The sequence below is a fragment of the Leptidea sinapis genome, chromosome 5 (assembly GCF_905404315.1).
Source record: "Leptidea sinapis chromosome 5, ilLepSina1.1, whole genome shotgun sequence".
NCBI classification, from domain to species: Eukaryota; Metazoa; Arthropoda; class Insecta; order Lepidoptera; family Pieridae; genus Leptidea; species Leptidea sinapis.
The window spans coordinates 2559243-2582370 of record NC_066269.1 but is presented as its reverse complement, the minus strand read 5'-3'; the positions used below and the strand labels follow the sequence as shown (position 1 = coordinate 2582370).

At 36.2% G+C, this 23128-nt stretch overlaps 2 protein-coding genes across 3 annotated transcripts in view; one reads left to right on the top strand and one right to left on the bottom strand.

Annotated features, from left to right (window-relative positions):
- LOC126964633 (neurogenic locus Notch protein) overlaps nucleotides 1-4181 on the bottom strand; it is a 181426-nt gene extending 177245 nt beyond the window's left edge. For both annotated transcript variants that reach the window (XM_050807856.1, XM_050807858.1), the window contains exon 1: nucleotides 3860-4181. In XM_050807856.1, the coding sequence (XP_050663813.1) occupies nucleotides 3860-3968 (109 nt within the window). In that variant the 5' untranslated portion in view covers nucleotides 3969-4181. The remainder of the gene's footprint in view (nucleotides 1-3859) is intronic.
- A 648-nt stretch (nucleotides 4182-4829) lies between these two features.
- LOC126964648 (coiled-coil domain-containing protein 186) lies at nucleotides 4830-22429 on the top strand. The gene is made up of 12 exons (XM_050807889.1): nucleotides 4830-4935; nucleotides 7378-7577; nucleotides 8775-8954; nucleotides 9665-9753; nucleotides 11187-11283; nucleotides 14285-14465; nucleotides 15664-15777; nucleotides 18047-18224; nucleotides 18916-19060; nucleotides 19840-19998; nucleotides 20896-21019; nucleotides 22155-22429. Exons 1-12 carry the CDS (start codon nucleotides 4830-4832, stop codon nucleotides 22268-22270), a joined length of 1689 nt encoding a protein of 562 aa, XP_050663846.1. The 3' UTR covers nucleotides 22271-22429.
- The last annotated feature ends 699 nt before the right edge of the window (nucleotides 22430-23128 follow it).

Genomic DNA, 23128 nt, shown 5'->3' with positions numbered 1-23128 from the left:
GAATGTACCAGTTTGATAGTGAAAACAAAATAACTATTCTAACCCTTTAAATAAAACACTTTTTAAAGGATTAAAAGGCGTGTAATCGTGACTGTGTTATACATTAGTTTTTGGGTAAAATTTACAATTTTATTATTATTTTAGCTAACCTGACGTTTCATATCCTTTTCGGAACACGTTTTTAGGTGGACTGAGTGTTCACAGTTCCAATTACACGCGTTAAAATACTTTAAAAGGTGTCTTTATTCTGTTTTTAAATCCACTAAGGAGTTATCCAAAATAAATCACCCACAAATTAGAATATCATCCCCACCACCTGTATGTGTGCACCACAGTGCGGTTTTCAAGAAGCTTTCTTCCACGTACTACAAAGCTGTGGAATAAGCTTCCTTGTGCGGTGTTTCCAGGATGATACAATAGTGATACAAGGTACTTTCCTTGAAAAAAGCGCGTACACCTTCCTTAAGGTCAAGCAATGCTCCTGTGATTCATCTAGTGTTGCAAGAGAATGTGGGCGGCAGTGATCACTTAACACCAAGTCCCCGTATGCACGTTTGTCTTCCTTTTCCATTAAAAAGAAATTTTTAATATTTTTGTTACTGCACTTAAAAACCTCACAAACAAAAGTGAAGATGCAATTCCAGATCTACAAAACATCCACAACATACTCGTAAGCTACGGAGTGTTATTGGATTGTCCGCCATGTTTGTTCAACAAAGACCAACGTACGGTTTCCTTGAACCAAACATAGCAATTTCAAACGATACAATTAATCTGCTATTATCTCAGTGCAAATAAATAGGAACCATCACTGATTACAGTGCACTGAGAACATTATTAGCATATAGATTTCACCAGTGGGAGGCTCCTTGAATGCGGCTGGATTATGGGTACCACAATGGCGCCTATTTCTACCGTGAAGCAATTATGTGTAAGCATTCAAGTCGAGATTATTATATCGAATATTTAAACAATTTATTTCGTGGAAAATATTGTGATTCCTATAATGAGCTGATAAGGCTATTGTCTTTCTTATCACTAAGCTTGCGTTCCCCGTATAGTTGTAAATATAATTCGTAACAACCCCATTATTTATATACATTGGCTTTTGTTATTTTTTAAGCCTACTCAAGCCTTTAAGCATTCGTAAGAAAGGAAGTTCAAAGTCAGTACTTTAAACAGAAGATCTTTTTTGAAACGACTGCAAAAAAGAAACATAATTATGAGTATTATAAATAAAAATTAAATATTCCACCTGAATTGTTTTTTTTTGTTTTACATTTATTTTATTCAAATTCAAATATTTTTATTCAAAATAGAAATATATAAATCACTTATTGAACGTCAAAATCTACCACCCATTCAAAAGAGACTGCCTCAGACCTGAGAAGAATGGGCGCAAGAAACTCAGCGGGCTTTTTCTTTTAATATAAAATATGGATTACAATGTAATATCGTACAATAAACATTTATGTTATTACTTAGTTATGATTGACTGTGTTGGTGATGCTTATTTACGCGGAGGCTCACAGTGACGAGCGCAGTTGTAGTGCCGCTTAGAATTGTATTTTTTTTCTGAACATTACTTTATTATAATAGGCAGGGCGTATCACCATTAGGTGATGGGCTTGTTCGTATCTACATCAAAAGATTGTTTTGATAAATAGATTGACCTCCACCATCTGGATGCGTTACATTCTTCCACAAGACGGTTTTCAAGGAGTTTCCTTCCACGTACAACCGAGCTGTTAAATGAGCTTCCTTATGCGGTTTTTCCTTGTAAGCTTGTAAGTAGCGATGCTTTTCTTAAAGGCCGGCAACGCTCCTGTGATTTTTCACACCAGGTGACTCGTTTTTCCTGCTACTCCATAAAAAAATTGTGATGATTTTTCATACCTATTAGGAATATGCTCCAGAAGGCAATACGTAATTTGTGGTTATACAATATTCCGTCTCTACAATGCACAGTTCTGAAGATAGATTCGTTTTCAGACAGATACTGAAACACGGACCTAACTGTGAGGATAGTGGTGTGCAAAACTATTGTCTATGCTATCCCCAAAATGTAACAGAAACGTTTAAAAGTCATCAATCCATTAACACACACGTACATTATTACTAAGCAGTGATAAGAATACTTATCTGACTAATACAACACTCATGTAAACGCGTGTGAACACAAGATTATTGTCACGCGGTTCGAATCCCAACCAGAACTTTCTCTAGGACCCCAAAACGCGATATTATAGTCTGATCAATATTCTGTGTGCCCGGCAAGCCTCGAGTACAGAAATCGTGGGCAAGCAGACAGAATACTAAGGAATAAATGTTTATATTTTGTATTCAAATGGGCGTCAGTCATTCGTCGTGCGAGTTATGTTGTGGAATTAAATTGTTGTATCTTTGAAATTGTGGACTTTTGACGTCCTTGGAGCTAACTGAGCATATATATAACTCAAGAAAGTTTTTTGAATACCTACCTATATACTTATAATAACTTAAAAAGTGAGTATCTAATATGACCCTGATAATAATGTCTGCAGAAATTTTTTTGACCACATATATTTTTTGACTACATAGGTATATAAAATACTTTTACTTATAAAAGTTTGAAAAGTGAGTATCTAATTTGAGGCTTATAATAATGTCTAAATAAAGAAAATATATTTTATTTCTAAAAATTTTAAAAGAGTTTAGCTATTAATTATTTGTATGATTTTCATTTATTGGATTTTTGAAAATTTGGAATGTGAGATTCTAAAGAAAGTTTTTTGATTGCCTATATTTTACTTCTAAAATTTGAAAAGTGCTAAACTAATAATGTCATTGACTGACTGTCATATTTTAGATTTTTTCATGATTTACCGTTTTTAGAATCGCTCGACATGAAACGAATTCTTTCACCATCTTCTTCACTAAAACCCATATACAAACTAACTCATCAAATTAAAAAAAACGTAGTTATATTGCGTAAGTTGTGGCTTAAATGGGGGCGCTTCTGTCGATCTGATTTGTTTTATAATATTTTTAATATTTTCTTAAAAGAAAACTGTAAAGATAGTATAATATTTGAAGAGTTACTCTTACTTTTACTGTGTTACTTTATTATGTAATTGAATATATTACAACAGTTATTAATTATTTAAAGTAAATTATAAGTTTGTGTCTGTGCCTCATCCCAACTTAAACCTAATCGATAAGTTTTTTAAGATAACTTTAGGTACTTAATATATATATATATATATATACGTAAGTATATATATTTTATATTTAGCAATGATAACCAGTATTCTCATAACTACAACGGTTAAAAGTCGCCACCTCTTTGAATAGGGTGGTCGTTATAACTTATGTTTTCATAAACAAGGGTGTGTGGCTCGCAGTTGCTACAATCCGATAATCAAAACAAGAACATCTCAATGTTTAAATAATATAATGCTTATTAAAAACAATTTAAAAGTATTTTGTTTCAGGAATGTTTTATCAACAAATGTTCTATCAAACAAAACGTTTACCGAATTCAAAGCTACAATTTCAACTGGTATAAAAGTATGCATCACTTCGTAACATATAATTAGAGAATCAAGAATAGCAACTATACATATATGTGGTGTAATTAAAACGTTTGAAAACACGATGAGACTTCACTCCAGTTTTTTAAAACGACTAGTTACACAAGTCAACTCACAGCAAACTGTGAGAACCAAAGTATAAACCGACTAAATGGAAACGCCGCTGTTATACGTTCAGTTCCATAAGCGAACGCGCCATCTCTCAGCGGCCGGATTATACAGACGGCGCTTTCATAAGCTCAACTACTTACTTGTAACTTAAAATATGTTAAAGTTATCAAACTTACCTTCGACCCCGTGGATTTTCGCGGCCAACGTAGACAGAATTATGATGATGGATAATTGAATCCCATAATCCGGAATAAAGTTTCTTGACCACATTTTGTCGCACAACATTCACACATGGATCACACACATTTGTTTTATTCCTTTTCTGTCGTTTTAACACACAATTATAATCACTTCACGGAACTAATAGTAAGAAGGCACACTCCATTTTGTTTTTGTACTATTGTTTTGTTAAAATCACTTGTGTTTTGATCATTTTAGCGGTAAAACAGATATATCAAATAACGTAATATCCGGTAGGATCATGCGCAGCCGCGTCCCGCTCGCATCTGACCGCTGACGGCTTTGTTCGTAAATACAGCGTACAGTAAATCAAAATGGCGGACGCTTTCATTGTGTGCGTGCGCGCATCCCTTCGCAAGGCTTTATTTGCTGTTAGACTTACAAAAACCTTGATATATCCTATTACTTAGAAATATTATTTATAAGTAGATATGTCTTATGTTATAAAACACTTTTAATTTGTTAAATCATCGTGTGAATGGAATAACACACACATGCAAAGTTACGCGAAGGAATGTTGATTCAATGGTGAAATCAAGCAATTCAACACCGCTCAAAGTCGTAGCTAACCAATGAGAGCTTTTGCACTTAGAAGTTTTACATCCACCATGCAGAGGGCGCTGTTTACAAAATAGCCAGGGTGAAAATGGGGTGCTTTTGCTGCCAATAAAAATGTACTGTTCTGTTTATTGTTTTTAAAAGATAAAATAGAGGCTAAGTAAAAAGTATCTATTGGTTGTTTTCTTATAAAATAAATAAACTTATTCAATCTCAAGTAAGGAGACGTTTAGAGTTGAACCAACGTTGTTTCTAACCTTTATAGACGGTTGATTGATCAATAAGAGAACTTTATTTTTATTACAAAATTCTATTCAATTATTTCCTTTGTTACAATTATTTAGAAAAATGGCTTTGTGCTATCAAAAGCATCCATTCGAAATCGAGACAGAAGATCGATTAACGACAATTAATACGAAAATATTTGAAATTAAGAAGAAGATACAGTTATCAGGTTAGTAGGTGGTGTTTTTAGAGAATTTTCTGCGCCAGAAGCACAATGTCAAGTTAACAATTTGTTTATTATTTTTAAATTAGATAACTACAACTACTTTCAACAATTACTTTCTTTCTTTTTCTTATCAGTCTCTCTGTATATAAAGCTTGCAGAATCGATCGAGGATATTTAATAATAGTAGGAATATGTTCTTTTTTATTGTTTCGTTTATTGATTTGATGTTGAACATATTACATAATACCAGAGTTTTTGACCGACTTCAAAAAAGGAGGAGGTTCTCAATATGTCAGTATGTTTTTTTTTATGTTTGTTTCCTCGAAACTTTCGACTGGGTGAACCGATTTTGATAATTCTATTTTTATTTGAAAGCTAGTGCTTCCCGTGTGGTGGTCCCATTGTAATTTGGTCCAGATCTGACAATAGCATCCATGAGAAATCCATAAAAGTCTTAAATTTTCTATACATACGTATAGCAAAGTTGATGATAAATTTACGAATAACTCAATATCGCGCGAAACGATTACGATGATTCTTTTTTATTGGAAAGATATACTTCAAAGACAGGATGGTGAGAGTTTGGTTAGGTTCTGATTACGGAATCCATGACAAAGTTACGGAACTCTTCAATTCTTAGGAGCAAATTAACGATACTCGGCCAAATCTTTTTTATGCTATCCGGACATTTAAGTCATAATATAGTTATGGTCAAGTGACCATAACTATATTATGGTAGATGACTTTTTTAACAATTACTTAATTGTCCTAGTTGAATATGACCAATGGGCCTCCTTAACGACATACAGTATGGGTGCGATCTGTGACAGAATTTCTAGTTGTCTGTAATCAAATTGTAAAACACTTACGTTCATTGCTGCATTGAAAAATTTAGTATATCTACACATATTTAGACAAATTGTTAGTTAGTGTACTTCAAATTCACTAAAAATCATAAAATATTTGTTTTTTTTACCAAAAAACCAACCGACTTCAATAACACTATTTCAAAACAATAGATATAATGTACACTAAAAAGTATAAAAAGAATTGAGTATTTTTTATACCATCTAATTAATTAATCTAATTCTAGTTACGATTATTGTAATTTTTGGAGTCGGTGTCATCCAAGATAGGTTTGTTACTACATACATAGTTATAGGTGAGATGTGCTTGAGTCGCGAGGAGGCGAACGGCGAGAGCGGGTCGCGGCGTAAGGTTAAGCGATTCCAAAAATAACAATAATCGTGTCAGAATCTGAGAGATAAACTTTAATGTAAAATAATTGCAATAGTTCTGTAGTGTTAAAATTTTTTATTTGATATAAATTGTAGATTTTGTGTACGATAGCGCAATAAATGAATATGGTTTTTAACCACATAAATGCTAGTACTTTCATACCAATAAATGGAAATTCGTGCGAAATTATTCCCTAATCATTCCAAATATTTAAAAAAAAATGGACAAAGTGAATAAAAAATATTATTGAGGTAGGCGTTAATATTATGTAAGTTTGCAGAAATCCATAATTATCCAAGTATTTTGAGTTTTCTTTAGTGTTAATTCCGCAAATATTTGTCCTAAAGCAATTCGACACGTGTTTCGCCTATACACGAGGCATCCTCAGGACATGTTAAGGACAGATATTGGCGGAATTAACACTAAAGAAAACTCAAAATACTTGGACACAACGTTAATGTTCAAGTTTTCTCTTCTGCCGGTACTCACGGAAAGCAACCCGATGATGCAATTTTATTATAAGAAGTGAGCAAGACATTCACCTGAGGATAAGTGATACATTGTACCATGCAATGCAGTGCCGCTTAGGGGTCTTGAACAACCCAAATGTTTTTAACGGCACCGCGATTGTACTCGTCAACAGCCCGATAATTTCACTAGTTAATAGCGCCCTTTTACGTTAGAAACTCGGATACGAACACAAGGCAAGAACATTTTGTTTAAGCAATTGAAATATAATTGTTTAACAAAATGATTAAAAACGTCAAGTTGTTACATAATTATGTTCTTCTACTTCACTTCATCAGTTTTTCACTAAACCGTTTTTCATGGCGTGGCCTTGTATTTAAAGCGCGGTCGAAATACAACTGAACGAAAACTCTGCCTAATTGACGCGTAGGCAAAGTTTTGCTTCAGGCAATTTTTTAATGTGATTGTGAGGCTAGTTGTTTATTGTACGTCAATGGGTAGAAGACTCAAAACGTCTCTATGTAACGGAAATGATCAAAACGTACCTAAATCCTTCTTGCATACAAAGGGCATTGCTCCATACCAATACCCAGTTTGAAATCGTGTAATTAACGGTCTAATTGGGTTGAACTGGGTTGCAATAGACCTGAAATGACAGCAGTACTACATAAGCGGACTTAAGCCTATACTTTATATACCTTTAATAATGAAAGAACTTTTTTTGTAAATATTTTTCAGAGGGTCAAAGAAAATCAATACACGAAGAAAACGAAGCCGAGAAGAAACAGAACAATGATTTGATTGATACTTTAAAAAAGGAAATTAAATTGCGTCTTCAGGAGTTGAATTTAGCAAAAGAGGTTTTAAGCAACGAAGAAGCAGAAGTAAAGAAGTATCTGAATGATGTGTGCCCTGTTGGTAACAAACCTGCAGAGAAGGTAATATTAGGTTTTGTTACTTAAATTCCAATATGCAAATTTAAATTCAAATATTTTTATTCAAAATATGATTCCAAATCACTTATTGAACGTCAAAAACTACCATCCATTCAAAATAGACTGCCTCAGACCTGAGAAGAACGGGTGCTAGATAATCAGTGGGCTTTATTTTATAAAAATATGGATTCCGGTATGATATCGTACAGTAAACAAATAGAGTATAATATAATGTATTATAACGTTTTTGAACAATTCTTTTAAATATCGTTACATGTTTGTTTTGTACATTTTCTGGGATCATATCGTTAAAGCATTTACATCAACAAATAAAAGAGTTACTAAATCGACTTTACCGAGTAGTAAGCATAAGAAGTTTATATTTGTTCCTCGTGTTAACATTATGATTGTCACAGTTTCTAGCATATTCCTCAATGTGGCTATGACCATATAGAACATTATCAAGAACATATTGAGATTCAACTATCAAAATGTTTATTTCTTTAAATTTTTCACTTAATGATTCTTGTGGATCAGAAACAGGATCATCAAGCCGCGCATAGACCAGCCATCGCCTCCTTTAACCATATTTTAGGGAAGAAAACAAGTTGATGAAATTAATGTCCTGAGAAATAAGGTTTAATTAGGTTGTAATTAAGTTTTCATAGTAAGTTCTTACAGCTCCATATCGGTTATATTAATTAAATTTTTATTGTAACATAACAAATCTTATAAGTATGTTTACAATACTTTGATTACATTAAATTTAAACTATCATTTAAACTATCGTACCAAGAATACTTGTAGCATTTCCACGTTGTAAGTTAGGCTGATCCGTTGACCGAAATAGCTGCCAGCACTTGGGTTGCCAGTAGTCTTATTGAGACGAGAAGATACTTTAAATTTAGTTAATTAAGTCATATCATCATCATCATCATCAGCCGGAAGACGTCCACTGCTGGACAAAGGTCTTTCCCAATGATCTCCACGACGATTGGTCCTGCGCTGCCCTCATCCAACGTATTCCGGCGATCTTGACAAAATCGTCGGGCCATCTTGTAGGAACGTACGAACACTGCGTCTTCCGGTACGTGGTTGCCATTCGATAACTTTTCTGTCCCACCAGCCATCTGTCCGTCAAACTATGTGCCCTGTACACTGCCACTTCAGTTTCGCAATCATAAAATTTTATATTTTAAGCTTATTGAAAATTTAGACCTCAAAGTAATTGAACAAAGAAAAATATTAGATCTACTTAAATATGAGAAGGGCAGTAAGAAAAAGAGATTGAAAGAGTTGGAAAAAGAGTATGAGAAGCTGTTAATCGAAAGCACAAAGAGCGACCTAGTAAAATCAAAGATTACCACCAGAGCTAAAAAGGTATGCTTAGTTCTAAGAAGAAAGAAACTCTTCAGAAATTCCGCAACTATTTTGTATTAGTGATAAAATTCATACACGATTTAAATAATATGTACGACGATGTAATGTAAAGTAATATGAGTTATTTATTTTTAAAATAATTCACATTAGGATTGGCCTCCGCTGTGGTCCAACTAGATACCGCAGGCGTAGTCGCAAAGTGCGGCAACTACGCCGAAGTGGGCGTACTCGAGCCAGTCTCGAACAATGTGTGCCGTTGACGTGCCACATGTTCTGTTAAACTTTGCTAATAACTGAAAGTAAAATGCCCGGTTTGCGTAGTAGATATTTGTTAAAATAATGCTATAAGAAATTAGAATGTCACTGGGATCACATATCATCAGTTTTTGTATAATAACGAAGCGTATGTTACAAAATTTGGAAAAAGGTGCCACGCACACAAGCATCTAATAGTTGCCTTAAAAAAACTATTGTTCTTAGGTTGTGCGGTATCTAGTTGGAGTTAGTTTTACCAATCCTTAATCCAATTATTATACTCTTTGCCTTAATCTAAGCGTCTGCAATAAGATTTATGTTATTAAACAAAATTACAGGTAAAATATACGAACTAGTTTCCTCGATTATTTCGAGATTCACCAATGTGATAAATATTATATTGCTTAAAATTAAATATTAGCCGGTAAGCTATTTAATGATATTATAATTTTCAGCATATTTCCCATTTAGAAAACGAGATTCACACAGTTCTTATACAATGGACAGAAGCTGAACTGGTGAAGAAGAAATACTCCTCGATCAGGTTATCACTGATTATTACACAATAATGTAATAGCTTCCGGAATATTGTTGTAGATGTGTTTTTTTTTTTTGAGGAAAAGGAGGACATACGAGCGTACGGGTCACCTGGTGTTAAGTGATCACCGCCGCCCACATTCTCTTGCAACACCAGAGGAATCACAGGAATTACTTGCCTTTAAGGAACGTGTACGCGCTTTTTTTGAAGGTACCCACGTCGTATCGTCCCGGAAACACCGCACAAGGAAACTCATTCCACAGCTTTGTAGTACGTGGAAAAGCTCCTTGAAAACCGCACTTCGGAGGACTGTCACACATCCAGATGGTGAGGATGATATCCTAACTTGTGGCGTGCCCTGCGAAGGTGGAATTCGGCGGCAGGGATCAGGTGAAACAGCTCTTCGGAACACTCCCCGTGATAAATGTGGTAGAAGATACACAATGAAGTGACGTCTCTACGCAACGCCAAGTGATGTGCTGTGCCAGCCGTTCGCAGAGCACTGGATCCCGACAATTCGAGCTGCTCTGCGTTGCACCGCGATACTGGGGTGCGCCAGACCAGAGATGACAGCAATACTCCATGTGTAGCCGGACCTGTGCTTTGTAGAGCGCTAGAATGTGGGCCGGCTTGAAGTATTGCCGTGCTCTATAACGCCCAGTCTCTTCAAAGCCAATTTGGCTTTGCCCTCCAGATGGCCACGGAATTGGCTGTGTAACCAGCTATGCAATAAATTAAGGTTTTTATAATAATCTTTTCTTGAGCTTACTGAACACACCCATATAGTGCAGTGGTTAGTGAACTTGGCCACTTAGCTAGAGGTCCCGGGTCCGAATCCCGGTAGGTGCAAACATTTATATGATGAATATGGATGTTTGTTTCTGAGTCATGGATGTTTATATGTATTAATGTATATTTCAGTAAGTATATTGTATTAAATATATCGTTGTCTTGTACCCATAGTACAGGCCATGCCTTGTTTGGGGCAAGATAATTTGTGTAATCATGTGTCAATATTATAAAAAAAGCAATATATTATAGACCATTCACGTCGTATAAAAACAAAGCTGAAATATGGAACATTCCACAAATTACACCATAATAATCTTCGACTGCTATATTTATACATTGCCGCATTTACTCCAGTTGTTTAAAATATTCTTGGTCAATAAGCAGCAATGTAAAACATTTATTCAGTTCAGATTTGATCCGGACAGCGACAGTTGAAACACGACATAGCAGAAAAGTGTGATTACTTTGTTTTTAGCACACTTTTGCCGTTCTGCTATCAGACTGCGAATGATATGTCCTTAACTGTATATAGAACGTTATTAGGAACAACACATTTTAAAATAGAATGGTCGACACAACCGTGTAGCTAAATAGTATGAATTTGGTTCATTATGCATTGATTTCACCTAAATATTTTCGTGTTCCAGGCAGGCTCTCAGAGAAGATTCTGTAAAGTTCGAGAGCTCTCTCGCAAACGTCGAAGAACTTCTCCGAAAACAAAAACAGGAAATTAAGAAGCTTGAAGTAAGTTAAAAAGGCATAAAATGCATTTATTTTCTCAAAATTGATTCCTTTACAATTTTTTTGATGTCATTTCTAATAACTACTAGATACTGCTACCGCTTCGGAAACAAATGGCGCTCTGAGAGAGAATAAGCGGCGCAAGAAACTCTCCCAGCATTCTTTTTTTGCACTCTTTTCAATAAAAATATACAATATTGTACAGTCATTTCTATCGCTATAAAATAATCACAATCTAGTCCCAGGCTGTCCGATAATTTAGATATTCAGCAGTTGAAATGAAGTTGAAATGAAATTATGAAATGAATTATCAATACATTGTTACTGGAACAATTTTTCCAAAAAATAACTAATAACATCATGAGTTACTTAAAGGTAACCGCAATTATTAAAGGTAACTGCCATTTTGTACTGAAAAATTCACACTTTATTAATGTGATGCAAAAATACATATTCGATAGGACATAATAGATAGAACTCGGTCGCAGTAAGTTCTATGGAGGCTTTGTTTTTTTTTTCTTGAGAAGAAACCTTGACGTTAAAAATTGTCCAAATCGTAGATAGTCATTGGGTCAGGTCTCACGAAGACGGAGGATGTCGAAGGGTTTATGAATGTTTACTAGTGGGAGACTCCTATTCCTCCTCCGGCTAAATTATGGTTACCACAACGGCGCCTTTTTCTGCCATCAAGCAGTAATGTGTAAGCATTATTGTGTTTCGGTCTAAGCTGACGGTCGGCAGGTGATCTTCTGGTATACCTAACACATAGATGGGCGGCGGCTATTGAAAGAAAGGGGGAAGGCCTGGCAGGCCTGGAGAAACTTGTGTCTTCTATCGAGTCCTCTCTCGAGAAGGTCGCGGAATGGGGTAAATTGAACCTTGTCCAATTTAACCCCCAGAAGACTCAAGTTTGCGCGTTTACCACTAAAAAAACCCCATTTGTCGTATCACCGCTCTTCGAGAACATTTCTCTTAAAGCCGCGCCTAGTATCGGAATACTGGGTCTCAAAATCTCGAGCGATTGCCAATTCCGTGGCCATCTGGAGGGCAAAGCCAAATTGGCTTCGAAGAAGCTGGGCGTCATCAATATAGCACGACAATACTTCAAGCCGGCCCACATTCTAGCGCTTCTACAAAGCGCAGGTCCGGCCACACATGGAGTATTCCTATCATCTCTGGTCTGGTGCACCCCAGTATCTGCTCGATCCATTTGACCGCGTGCAACGTGGAGCAGCTCGAATCACTTGGCGTTGCGTAGAGACGTCGCTTCATTGTGTGTCTTCTACCGCATTTATCACGGGGAGTGTTCCGAAGAGCTGTTTAACCTGATTCCTGCCGCCGAATTTCACCTTCGCACGACACGCCACAAGTTAGGATATCATCCCCACCATCTGGATGTGTGGCGGTCCTCCACAGTGCGGTTTTCCAGAAGCTTTCTTCCTCGTACTACAAAGCTGTGGAATGAGCTTCCTTGTGCGGTGTTTCCGGGACGATACGACATGGGTACCTTCAAAAAAAGCGCGTACACCTTCCTTAAAGGCCGGCAACGCTCTTGTGATTCCTCTGGTGTTGCAAGAGAATGTGGGCGGCGGTGATCACTTAACACCAGGTGAGCCGTACGCTCGTTTGTCCTCCTATTCCATAAAAAAAAAAGCTAGTGAAATTACTAGGCAAATGAGACTTATGTTTCTAGGTGACGAGCGCCACTGTAGTGCCACTCAGAATTTTAGGGTACTTCAAGAATCCTCAGCGGCACTGCATTGTTATGGGCAAGGCGAATCAATTATCATCAGCTGAATGTCCTTCTCGTCTCGCCCCTTATTGTCATAAAAAAAAAGTTAATCCTGTAGAGCTAATACGGTTTCTCGAGTTGTGTGAGATCTCGTGGTAACATGGAGAAATAATTGTGAAGATTGGTTGACAAGTCGGGGGTTTCTTTATATGAGTTTCGCCATTATTGTACGAAGTGCAGCTCAAACTCTGCTGTTATCATTACCCAATCTAAGGAATATGTAGTAAGTTAGACCATGAAGTGAATACCAAACTGTCACCATCAAGTAAGTACGAAAAAGATCTGCCATATGCGAGCTATTCTGCCGTGCGCAGAAGCCGTTGGAGTTACATAAATATAATGTAGAAATGTTTATCTTAAGGCGACACTAAATGCCAGCGACCTTGAGCGATATGAGTTCACGGCTGCCGGCCCGCCATCTATGTAACAAAGTCAATATTTTCAAAATTCTTGCGTGGAAAACAGTTTATAGGCTTACAATCCTGGTTATTCACTACTAATCTGAATAAATGAACCTACACAAAAAAGTACAAGCTATAAGAATAACTTTTCTGAGAGAAGTACCAAAAAATGCGTCACGCCATGCCAAAAAACTTGTTTAACTTCAAAGAAATGTGGTAGTTCAAAAAGGCTCGGCAGTGTTAACTAAAACCAACAGCAAGCATTAGCAACCTACAAATAAGACTTAAGGATATGTGTAACAGGATTAAGTAGTGTTCATAGCTCGAAATGCTATACTTTCACCACAAAACTTGTCTAAAAACACCATGTTTGCGTGTTTTCTGCTTACTCTTCGCCTTAGTAGTCCTACAAAAAAGCCCGCGACAGCATATATCTATCTTTTATGTGCAAGCTATTATCGCCAAAATATAACCGTAAACACAATAAAAATTGATAATTTATTTATAATGCACCTTTGATAATTTCAAATTGATTTTTCTATCAAAATAATCACTTTTATCGCTTCTGTTTAGTATTTAAAGTAAATAAACTTTGTCTTTCACTCTACATCATTTTGACAATTATTTTTAATAGTTACGACGATGACCAAATAAGTGCGGGATACCATGTGCGGTCAACAAATAGGCTTTATATTATCACGCTAGATACAGGCATAATATAATATATGTTTGCTGCTTCATAGCATCCACGCGGACGACGTCGCGGGCAGCAGCTAGTAGTTAATGAAATTCCTCTTGTTGAATGTCGCAGCGCGTCCGAGATGAAGCGGCAGAGATGCGGGCGCGAGCCACGGCGGCCACAGCGGCAGAAGCTGCGCGGGCGCATGACGCTGAGCACGCCCGGGCCGCCGAGCGCGCCTACTTCGCGCAGCGCTTCGACGAGCGACGCCGGGAACTTGAGAAGCTCGAGAAGCGAATATTTCCACCTCCTTGTGGGTTTTCATCAGCATTCCTCTATACTGTACTAGTATATTATGAAACTCTTATTTATTTATTTTAAATGGTACACAAAACAGAACTACAATAAATGTATCATGTCGTGTTGTCCTGGGAACACCGCGAAAAGAAGCTGAGTCCACCGTTTGGTTCTACGTGGTTGAATGGTCTTTAAAAACGACACTGTATGGGAACGCCAGACAGCAAGATAGAAGGGATGATATCCAAGTTTGTTTGTTTTGACGTGTCCGGTCATAGCGAACTGGAACCCCAACAATTCGAACAGCTCTACGTGCCACGCGGTTAAATGGTGCGAGCTGATACTTAGGTGTATATCAGAGAAGAGCGCATCCACATGTGGATGGACCTGTGCTTTTTAGAGCGCTATTTTGTGGGCCGGCTTGAAGTATTACCGTGCTCCAATTAGAACTTCCAGTTACAGATGACCAGTCAATCAGCAATACCTCGAAATTTTGAGATTTCCGATACGAAGCGGGGCATTAAGGGAAAAGTTGTCGAAGAACGGTTTAACGACAAATGGGGATTTTTGGTGGTTAGTTATGTGTATTCCGGGGGTTATATTGAACCATGTTCATTTCACCCCATCCAATCTTCTCAACAGAGAACTCAATAGAAGACACAAGTAACTTTTAACTACTGAACTAGCATCATTTAAAAAAAATAACTACTACTTTGGAGATACTTCTACCTACAGGCAGGTGATTTATACTACACGTTTCTTCTAGTCAAAAAACAAAAAATGTGATAGTAGCTAAAACAGAACACATAATATCTTATGATCCTATCCTTAAACTTAACGTTTACCTTATCTAAGATTAATAAATCACCAAAATTCAATTTAAATAAATGACTAAACGACGTTCGGCCATCTAGATAAATTTTGGGCTCAAAACAATCTAAGTTAAATTGTTTATCAACCATTCAATTATTTGCCGGCATTAGCTGAATGGGCTAGGCCTATCATGACTGGTATTTTCTTTGTATTCTTTTTTTATTTCTTTCCATCATGACTGGCTAAACCAAATCGCTAACTTTTAACTTTGATCGAATCACTGACTGTCATTATTTAGTTCAATTAACAAGTCTGAATCCCTTTTAGCTCCTTACAGAGCTCATGTTTATTTAGATCTCAATGAATGCAGTTGATGTGACAGCTCTTCTTTTATTCTTCAGTACGAGCAGTCCGCCAGGAGTCGGTTGGATCTACAGAAGGTGAGACAGCCGCCGAAGAGTCCACTCCAGCTCAGCAAATGGAAGATATATTCCAGAGGCTCATGAAACTTACTGGTAAGTATGACTTAAGAGGGAACATTAGCTGACACCGTTGTCAGATCTAAGATTCTAAAGCAATATACCGTCGTGCTAACATTAATGAGACAATTATCAGTGTGATAAGCACACAACAACACAAAAACTCAAAAATCAGGGTGTTTTCTCAATCATTACCTCCTCCTAAAATTAACCAATCGTAACTGCAGGAAGGAATTGCATATTCTGTGTCGGACTCTTTTGATTTTTTCGCCTCTGGCCTCTTTTTAGGGTGTATATGAAGAAGCCGTTGCACATTTTGAATTACTTTAGCAATTAGCAAATAACTAAATATTCATTCCCTTTCACAACAAAAATTAAATACGATGGGAAGACTACAACTGTCAACTCCAAATGTCACGAGGGGCTACTGAAAACTGCAGTTGTGTTGGTGTCTTCTGCACTGAGTCACCTCCTTTTATCTTGTATGATCTTTATTTTATATTTTAATAATTTTTGTTACATATTTCATTTACTTTAGTATTTAAAAAAATAATTAGTTGTAAATTTAAGGTGTGTGTTTTTTATTGCTAACTAGCTGACCCGACAGACGTTGTTCTGTATATAATAAATAAAATAATGTTTTTATATGAATTTGTCAATAATATATCATAACATCAAAAATCACTTCGTAAAATATGCACCCTGCTGTCGTAATGAAATTGTTTCACGTTTTCACAGAACTGTCAAACCGTGCGTCAATAAATTCTCTCATAGAAATTATGTATGGACACATCAAAGGAAAAACAAATTTGTTGTTTTTATTTAATTTAGCAGCATTTTCCTATTTATTCACCTTTTAAACCTTCTCTGGACTTCCACAAATAATTCAAGACCAAAATTAGCCAAATCGGTCCAGCCGTTTTCGAGTTTTAGCGAGACTAACGAACAGCAATTCATTTATATATATATAGATAAAGTGTATCTATTCTACTCTAAAAATAAATAAATAAAAGTTAAAAACAAACATTGCAAAACAAATAATCTTGATCTAGGATTAAAAACTTTTGTATGAAAAAATTGCTCCTAATTTTTCCTCTTAATATTTAGTTTTTTCGCAAAAACGATCGCTGACGATTTAAATTAAATTAGCAGAACGCATTTGTTCTTGTTTTGTAAATTATAAGGAACTATTAAAAATCTGATTATCATCTTAAAAATACACCGGGTCTTATTGCATCACGATAGAAATTGTATGTTGATGTCATTTACAGCTTTAATATTGAGAGCCTTGTGAAACAACGGAGAAAATATCAAGCACAACGTTTCTTAGTATAAACATCACTCCTAGAATGTGTGGTGGTCCTCTACAGTGCAGTTTTCATGGAATTTTGTTCTACGTACAACCAAGCTGTGTAATGAGTGGTGTTTCCTGGACGATACGACATGGGTACCCCCCAACGTATACCTTTCTAAAAGGCCGGCAAAGCCGTGTAATTCCTCTGGTGATGAAAGAGAATGTGGTGGCGGTGATAAATTAACATCAGGTAAACTCGTACGCTCGTTATTTTTTTATGAAAATAAAGGACGAGACGAGCAGGTCGTTCAGCTGATGGTTATTGATACGCTCAGGATTCTTGAAAAACCCAAATATTCTGAGCGGCACTACAACTGCGCTCGTCCCCTTGAGACATAAGTTGTCAAGTCTCATTTGCCAAGTAATTTCACTATCTACGGCACCCTTTAGACCGAAATACAGTAATGCTTACACATTACTGCTTCACGGCAGAAAATGGCGCCGTTCTGGTACCCATAATCTAGCCGGCATCCAGTGCAAAGAAGCCTCCCACTGTTACCGTTAGTCCTCTTCCATAAAAAAAATGCTATACTGCAATACCATTGAAGACATTTCAGTTAAAATTTGCCTTTATGTGAACAACAATCAATCTATCAGCCGGATCAAGAAATATAATTTAAATATTCACCACCTCATTTGGAGGTTTGTGGGAAGCAGAGGTAAAACTCACATAACTCGCGTGATAGGCAATTGCAATTTAACCTTCGAGGAGTTCAGTACGGTTTTGTAACACATAGAAGCCATCTTCAACTCCCGTCCTTCATATCCTATGTCTTCAGATCCCAACGACCTTCACCTCCTCACTTTCTTCAAAAATTCAAAGCGCAAACAGATTGTATTTACTTTGGAATTTTTATAAAATAAATATTTGTATAGTTAAATAAATTATTCATTGAAGTCAATTAATAAATTGTTTCAATAAGTAACTTTTTAATCTGGAAATATTCATAGGGGTGACGGAAGCCGAGGAAGTATTCGATCGGTTCAGAGCACAGCGGGAAACTAGCGTTCGTCTGAACTATCTCCAGCAGACCACAGAAGAAGAGAAGCTGCAGTTAGAGCAGGCGCAGACCTCACTCATCGCAGAACTCGAGGGATACAAGTTCGCTTCAGTGAAAGAAAAAGATGAGTATGTAACTATTGAAATTAAATGAAAATGTAATAAAAAAAATATTTACGTAAACTTATAGCTAAGTAGACAGCAAACAACAATTTGTAATTGTTAACGTTTATAATTAGTTGATAATTATTTTTTATTTGCTTTTTATTCATTTCTATACAATTTTATTTAAAATAAGATCTACGTTGTAAAACTGTAATTGGAAATAATTGTTCTTTTCTTTTAAAATGTTTGTGTAATTTTCTGTTAAGTGGCTTTCAACACATCTAAGCTCATTAAAGTTTAAGTGTGTGTTAATATATTTGAAGCTATATTGTATTTTAATATTTTAAAAAAATACTTAAAAAAATGCATTTGCAAATAGTAATAATTTTTTAATAACCATATAAATGTTTAGCAAGGCAATTCTTTTATGATCTTGGGGACTTAAGCCTAACACAATTTTCCAAAAACGACTTATATGCCTCACTCAAACTGGGTGTGGCAATTTAAAATTCGTTTTTTACTTTTAAAATATTGCAGTTCGCTCTTTTTAACATAACCATGCATATTTTCCTAGTACACATAAAATTTTCATAAATATATTCTAATGGAACCGTCAGTATATTTATTTCTTTAAATATACTTACGATACATTAAATTAATATAAGAAAAATAAAGAATTGCCTAAAATACTTATCTATATACAATCATATTACAGGGGACAAGAAGAAATAACAAATTTGAAAGGCATGATAGAAGAAGAGGGTGAACTATACAGAAAGCTGGAGAAAGAAGTGGAAGAGTTAGACACGTTTCTACTCGAAATAAAGAGATTACTGTACGAGCTGTGTAAGATGTTGGATGTAAGTTTATTTTAATCTTTATATTTGCCAATTTCACCATTTACCATTATTGCCCAAACAGCTTTAACTTTACTATAGAAATGTTTAATTAAGTCTTTTTAGGGTTCCATACTTCAAAAGTAAAATTGAAGCCTTATAGGATCATTTCTTAACCGTCTGTCTGTCTGTCAAGACCGTTGAAATTAAAACGATATACTTTTGTATAAAGTCGATAAGTCTTTTGAAGCTGTGAAAAAATTAAGCTTCAAGTGATTTATCAATATTCTTTAATTCACATAAATAGCACAGTACGTATATTTGATATTATATATAAACGTTAATTCCATGTTTCTAGTAGTAATGATATAACTCTTTATTCGATAGTAGAATATACAATATATATTAACATACATATTATCTTTAACTAAATATCTATCACAATCTGGTTGTCTATTAACTACGGCCTTTTCCAACTTTTTCCACTCTTTCCTATCCTTGACCATGTCTTGCCTGCTATCGTCCTTAGTTCGTCTGACCATCTCCTTTTTAGGCTTCTTCCTTTTTAGGGATGTCTGTGATGTATTTCCTATTAGGGATAGTGAGCTGAACAGTTCTTCAGCAGTTCGTTTTTTTCATATGACTTATATTACTTATCAACAGCTCTTTCCTACCTCGGAAATCATTTGTGATTGAAAATTGGTATGACAATATTTTTATTATTTTATTAATGTATTATCCAGTTAGATATTGCAAACACAGACTCTATCAGTCGCATGCTGTGTCAATTTATTCTTATCCAGGTTATACCCGACCCGCCCACACCAGAATGGACTGCAGAAGCCCGGGACATACAGGAGATAATACAAGTGCTAAGTATCAGATACGAGAAGGCCAGAATCAGAACTGAAGCTATCCTGGAGAAGCAGAAGGATACTGCTGTCATTATGGTGCCGTCTAACGTGAGTTGTCAGGCTTTCAGGATCTGTATTCAAATTAAATTTTCGACTGCCGGAGATAGCAAAGATCTGAAATATGTCAATTTCAGTAAGCCTTACATCTTTATGCCGTTTGGGAAATGTTGACAATAATGGATCACACTAGCTGGTCATTCAGCTGATGGTAATTGGTACTCCATGCCCTTTACAGTTAGGATTTTTGTATATCCCAAATCCGAACGGTAATACAACTGCGCTCGTCCTTGAGACATAAGATGTTAAGTCTCATTTACCTAGTAATTTCTCTGTCTGCTGATAGCTGATCTAATTCTTAGCCATCAGTTATATTTGAAGCGTTAAAAGCAAAAGCAATCGTATAGATTTCATTCCAAAAATATGTCAAGAAAATCCGTTGACTGAAATAGGTGCCCGCGCTTGGGTTTCTAGTAGCCCTGTTGAGGCGCGTAGATAGTACTTTGTATATTCTCCACGCCTCTGGACGCACGGGCCAAGTGTCTCGACACCAAACGAAACAAAGATGTAAGATTCTTGGCTGCCCTGTGCTTCCCCGGGGCTTAAAAATAATAGGGAAGTCCCAGGCCCAAGGGTGTCGCAGTTGTAAGCGACTTAAGGCATTTACCATTAGTAGACTTCTTAGCACAGGATACCGGCTAAATTGTATGTGTGTAAATGTGTAAGCATTATTGTGTTTCTGAAGGGTGCCGTAGCTTGTAAAATTACTGGGCATATGAGCCTTAACATCTTACGTCTCAAGGTGAAGAGCACAATCGTGGTGCCACTCAGAATTTATAGGTTTTTTCAAGAATCCTGAGCGACACTGTATTGAAATGGGCAGGGCGTATCTTATGTACCATATATTTTTTCTTGTAATAAATTAAGAACCAAGTATGTCTTTATCAGCCAACCAGCGGGGCACAGTCTGTTGTAAACATGAGTCTACACAGTCACAGCACCCAGAAGGAATCCGACAAGCAACTACCGACTTACAAGGAGCTGGTGCACCGGGAGCCAGTGAAGCCACAGGGTTTGTCACTAACGTATCAATTATGTTTAATATTTTCTGAGCAGTTTTAAAGCGAAGACGTGGTCGCTAACTATGGGCCTTATGAAGAAACTCATTGTAACTCAGACGGCTATGCTTAGAGTTTCCCTGCGAGATCGAATCAGAAATGAGGAGATCCGTAGGAGAACCAAAGTCACTGACATAGCCCAGATAGTTGCAACATAAGTGGCAGTGAGCAGGGCACATAGCTCGATGGGCAGATGGCCATTTGGGCAGTAAAGTCCTCGAATGGCGACCACGTACCGGAAGACGTAGTGTTGGTAGGCCCCCCATAAGATGGACTGACGATCTGGTCAAGATCGCCGGAATACGTTGGATGAGGGCAGCGCAGCACCGATAGTCATTGCGATCTTTGGGGGAGGCCCTTGTCCAGCAGTGGACGTCTTCCAGCTGAAATGAGTTTTAAAGCCGAAACATTCTATTACGTAAGACCGGTTCTATCTTTAGGGTGAAAATCCGCGGAAATATTATTGACAAAATTCATAATACAGTATTTTATTTTATATGTACAGAGCAACCTCTTATAGATAGTCTCTTTCTGTCAGACAACCGATAAAAACAGACCTATTAGTTAAGTGTGCGTGACAAGCTACGACTTACACTCGCGATTTATATGACACTTTGTGTTAGTGTGCGAGTGTCAAAAAAGAGGTTCTTAAGTCTATTTTTGCGACGTTTTCACAGCTGTCATAGTCTATCTAGACGTATAAATGATCTAAGCCTTGTAGAATGATGTGTGTTAAGATGTATATACATAGATATCCATATTGCGATCTCTTTGTAACTATGTTTTTTCGGGTCAAATCTTCAAATCTCACTGATTAAGCGTTAATATTGCAATTCAACTTAAGCATGAATAAGAATAAGCATGATTCTTCATCCAGCAGTACAAAATATACAAAATTTTGTGTTCCCATTTGTAAGCGGGCATGAGTTCGCGATTTTCTATTTTTTGATTTTGTAGTAGCTTGCGTATCCAAAAATCTAAAACCCAATAAATAAGATATAAAATTTGGAATATTAAATAAAAGCTTGTTATACGCGACTATACTCAAATAACTATAAAATTAAATATAAGTTTTTTGTATACTTGCAGCATCTGATGAAGAAGAAGACATTCCGTCTAGATGTTACCTGAAGCGTCAGGCTCAGTTGATTGTGGACACCAAGTGTAGAAGAAAAGGATTCCGACCTCCATATCCTAGAAAGTAAACTTATGTATTTCCGACCTCCATATCCCAGAAAATGAACTTATGTATTTGGACTTCCATATCCCAGATAGTAAACTTACATATTTCGACCTACTGCATAACCCAGAAAATGAACTTATGTATACTGACCTCCATATCCAAGAAAGAAATCTTATGTATTTCCGACCTCCATATCCCAAAAAGTGAACTTATGTATTTCGGACCTCCGTACGTATATAATAAATTATGTGTATGACAGAAAGAAACTAATGGATAATTTGTATTTTATTTATGAAATTAATCCCAGAAGTGAGGCTTATCAGTTTAAAAACATAACAAATTGCTTAAAAACTAAAGAAGAATATTAAAAAAATATTCTTGGCTCTTCCTGATCATTTGTGTGTTTTATTTAATAAATGTAGGTAATGAAAAGTAGGTAACTAATATACATTGATACATTTATTTTTGGAGATTAAGGCTTCTTTGAAATAAATTATTTATCATTATTACCGAGTAATGCTAGAATTATGGGAGTACTCTAAGAAGAGGATACACCCACGAATTATAACACCTGTATAGCAAACCCGATGTGTGTCTTGAGAAATTCGTTGTGCGAGACACGTTGCCCCAATGGTAGAATTCAGTCTACAGTGGAAGGTCCTCTTGGAATGGAAAAATTGTCTCCGAGGTGGATGGCGTAGTACATACATAAATAATTAATCAAACGTTTGTTCGTGTCTCGTAAGGTAGGTAATTTTAATTTCATTTCTAATTTAACGTTTGTAATATTTATATAGTTACTTACCATTAAACACTGTAAACTCTTTGACAGTCCTTAATTATACAGGATGTTAACATTCAAAGTCAAGCCGATACAGGA

What these genes read in the sequence shown, in the direction of transcription:
- LOC126964648 (XM_050807889.1), top strand. Translation starts at nt 4,830, where the DNA reads ATGGCTTTGTGCTATCAAAAGCATCCATTCGAAATCGAGACAGAAGAT. An exon ending in GTAACAAACCTGCAGAGAAG is followed by an intron (nt 7,578 to 8,774) that starts GTAATATTAGGT and finishes TTATATTTTAAG; the next exon opens with CTTATTGAAAATTTAGACCT. An exon ending in AGGAAATTAAGAAGCTTGAA is followed by an intron (nt 11,284 to 14,284) that starts GTAAGTTAAAAA and finishes TGAATGTCGCAG; the next exon opens with CGCGTCCGAGATGAAGCGGC.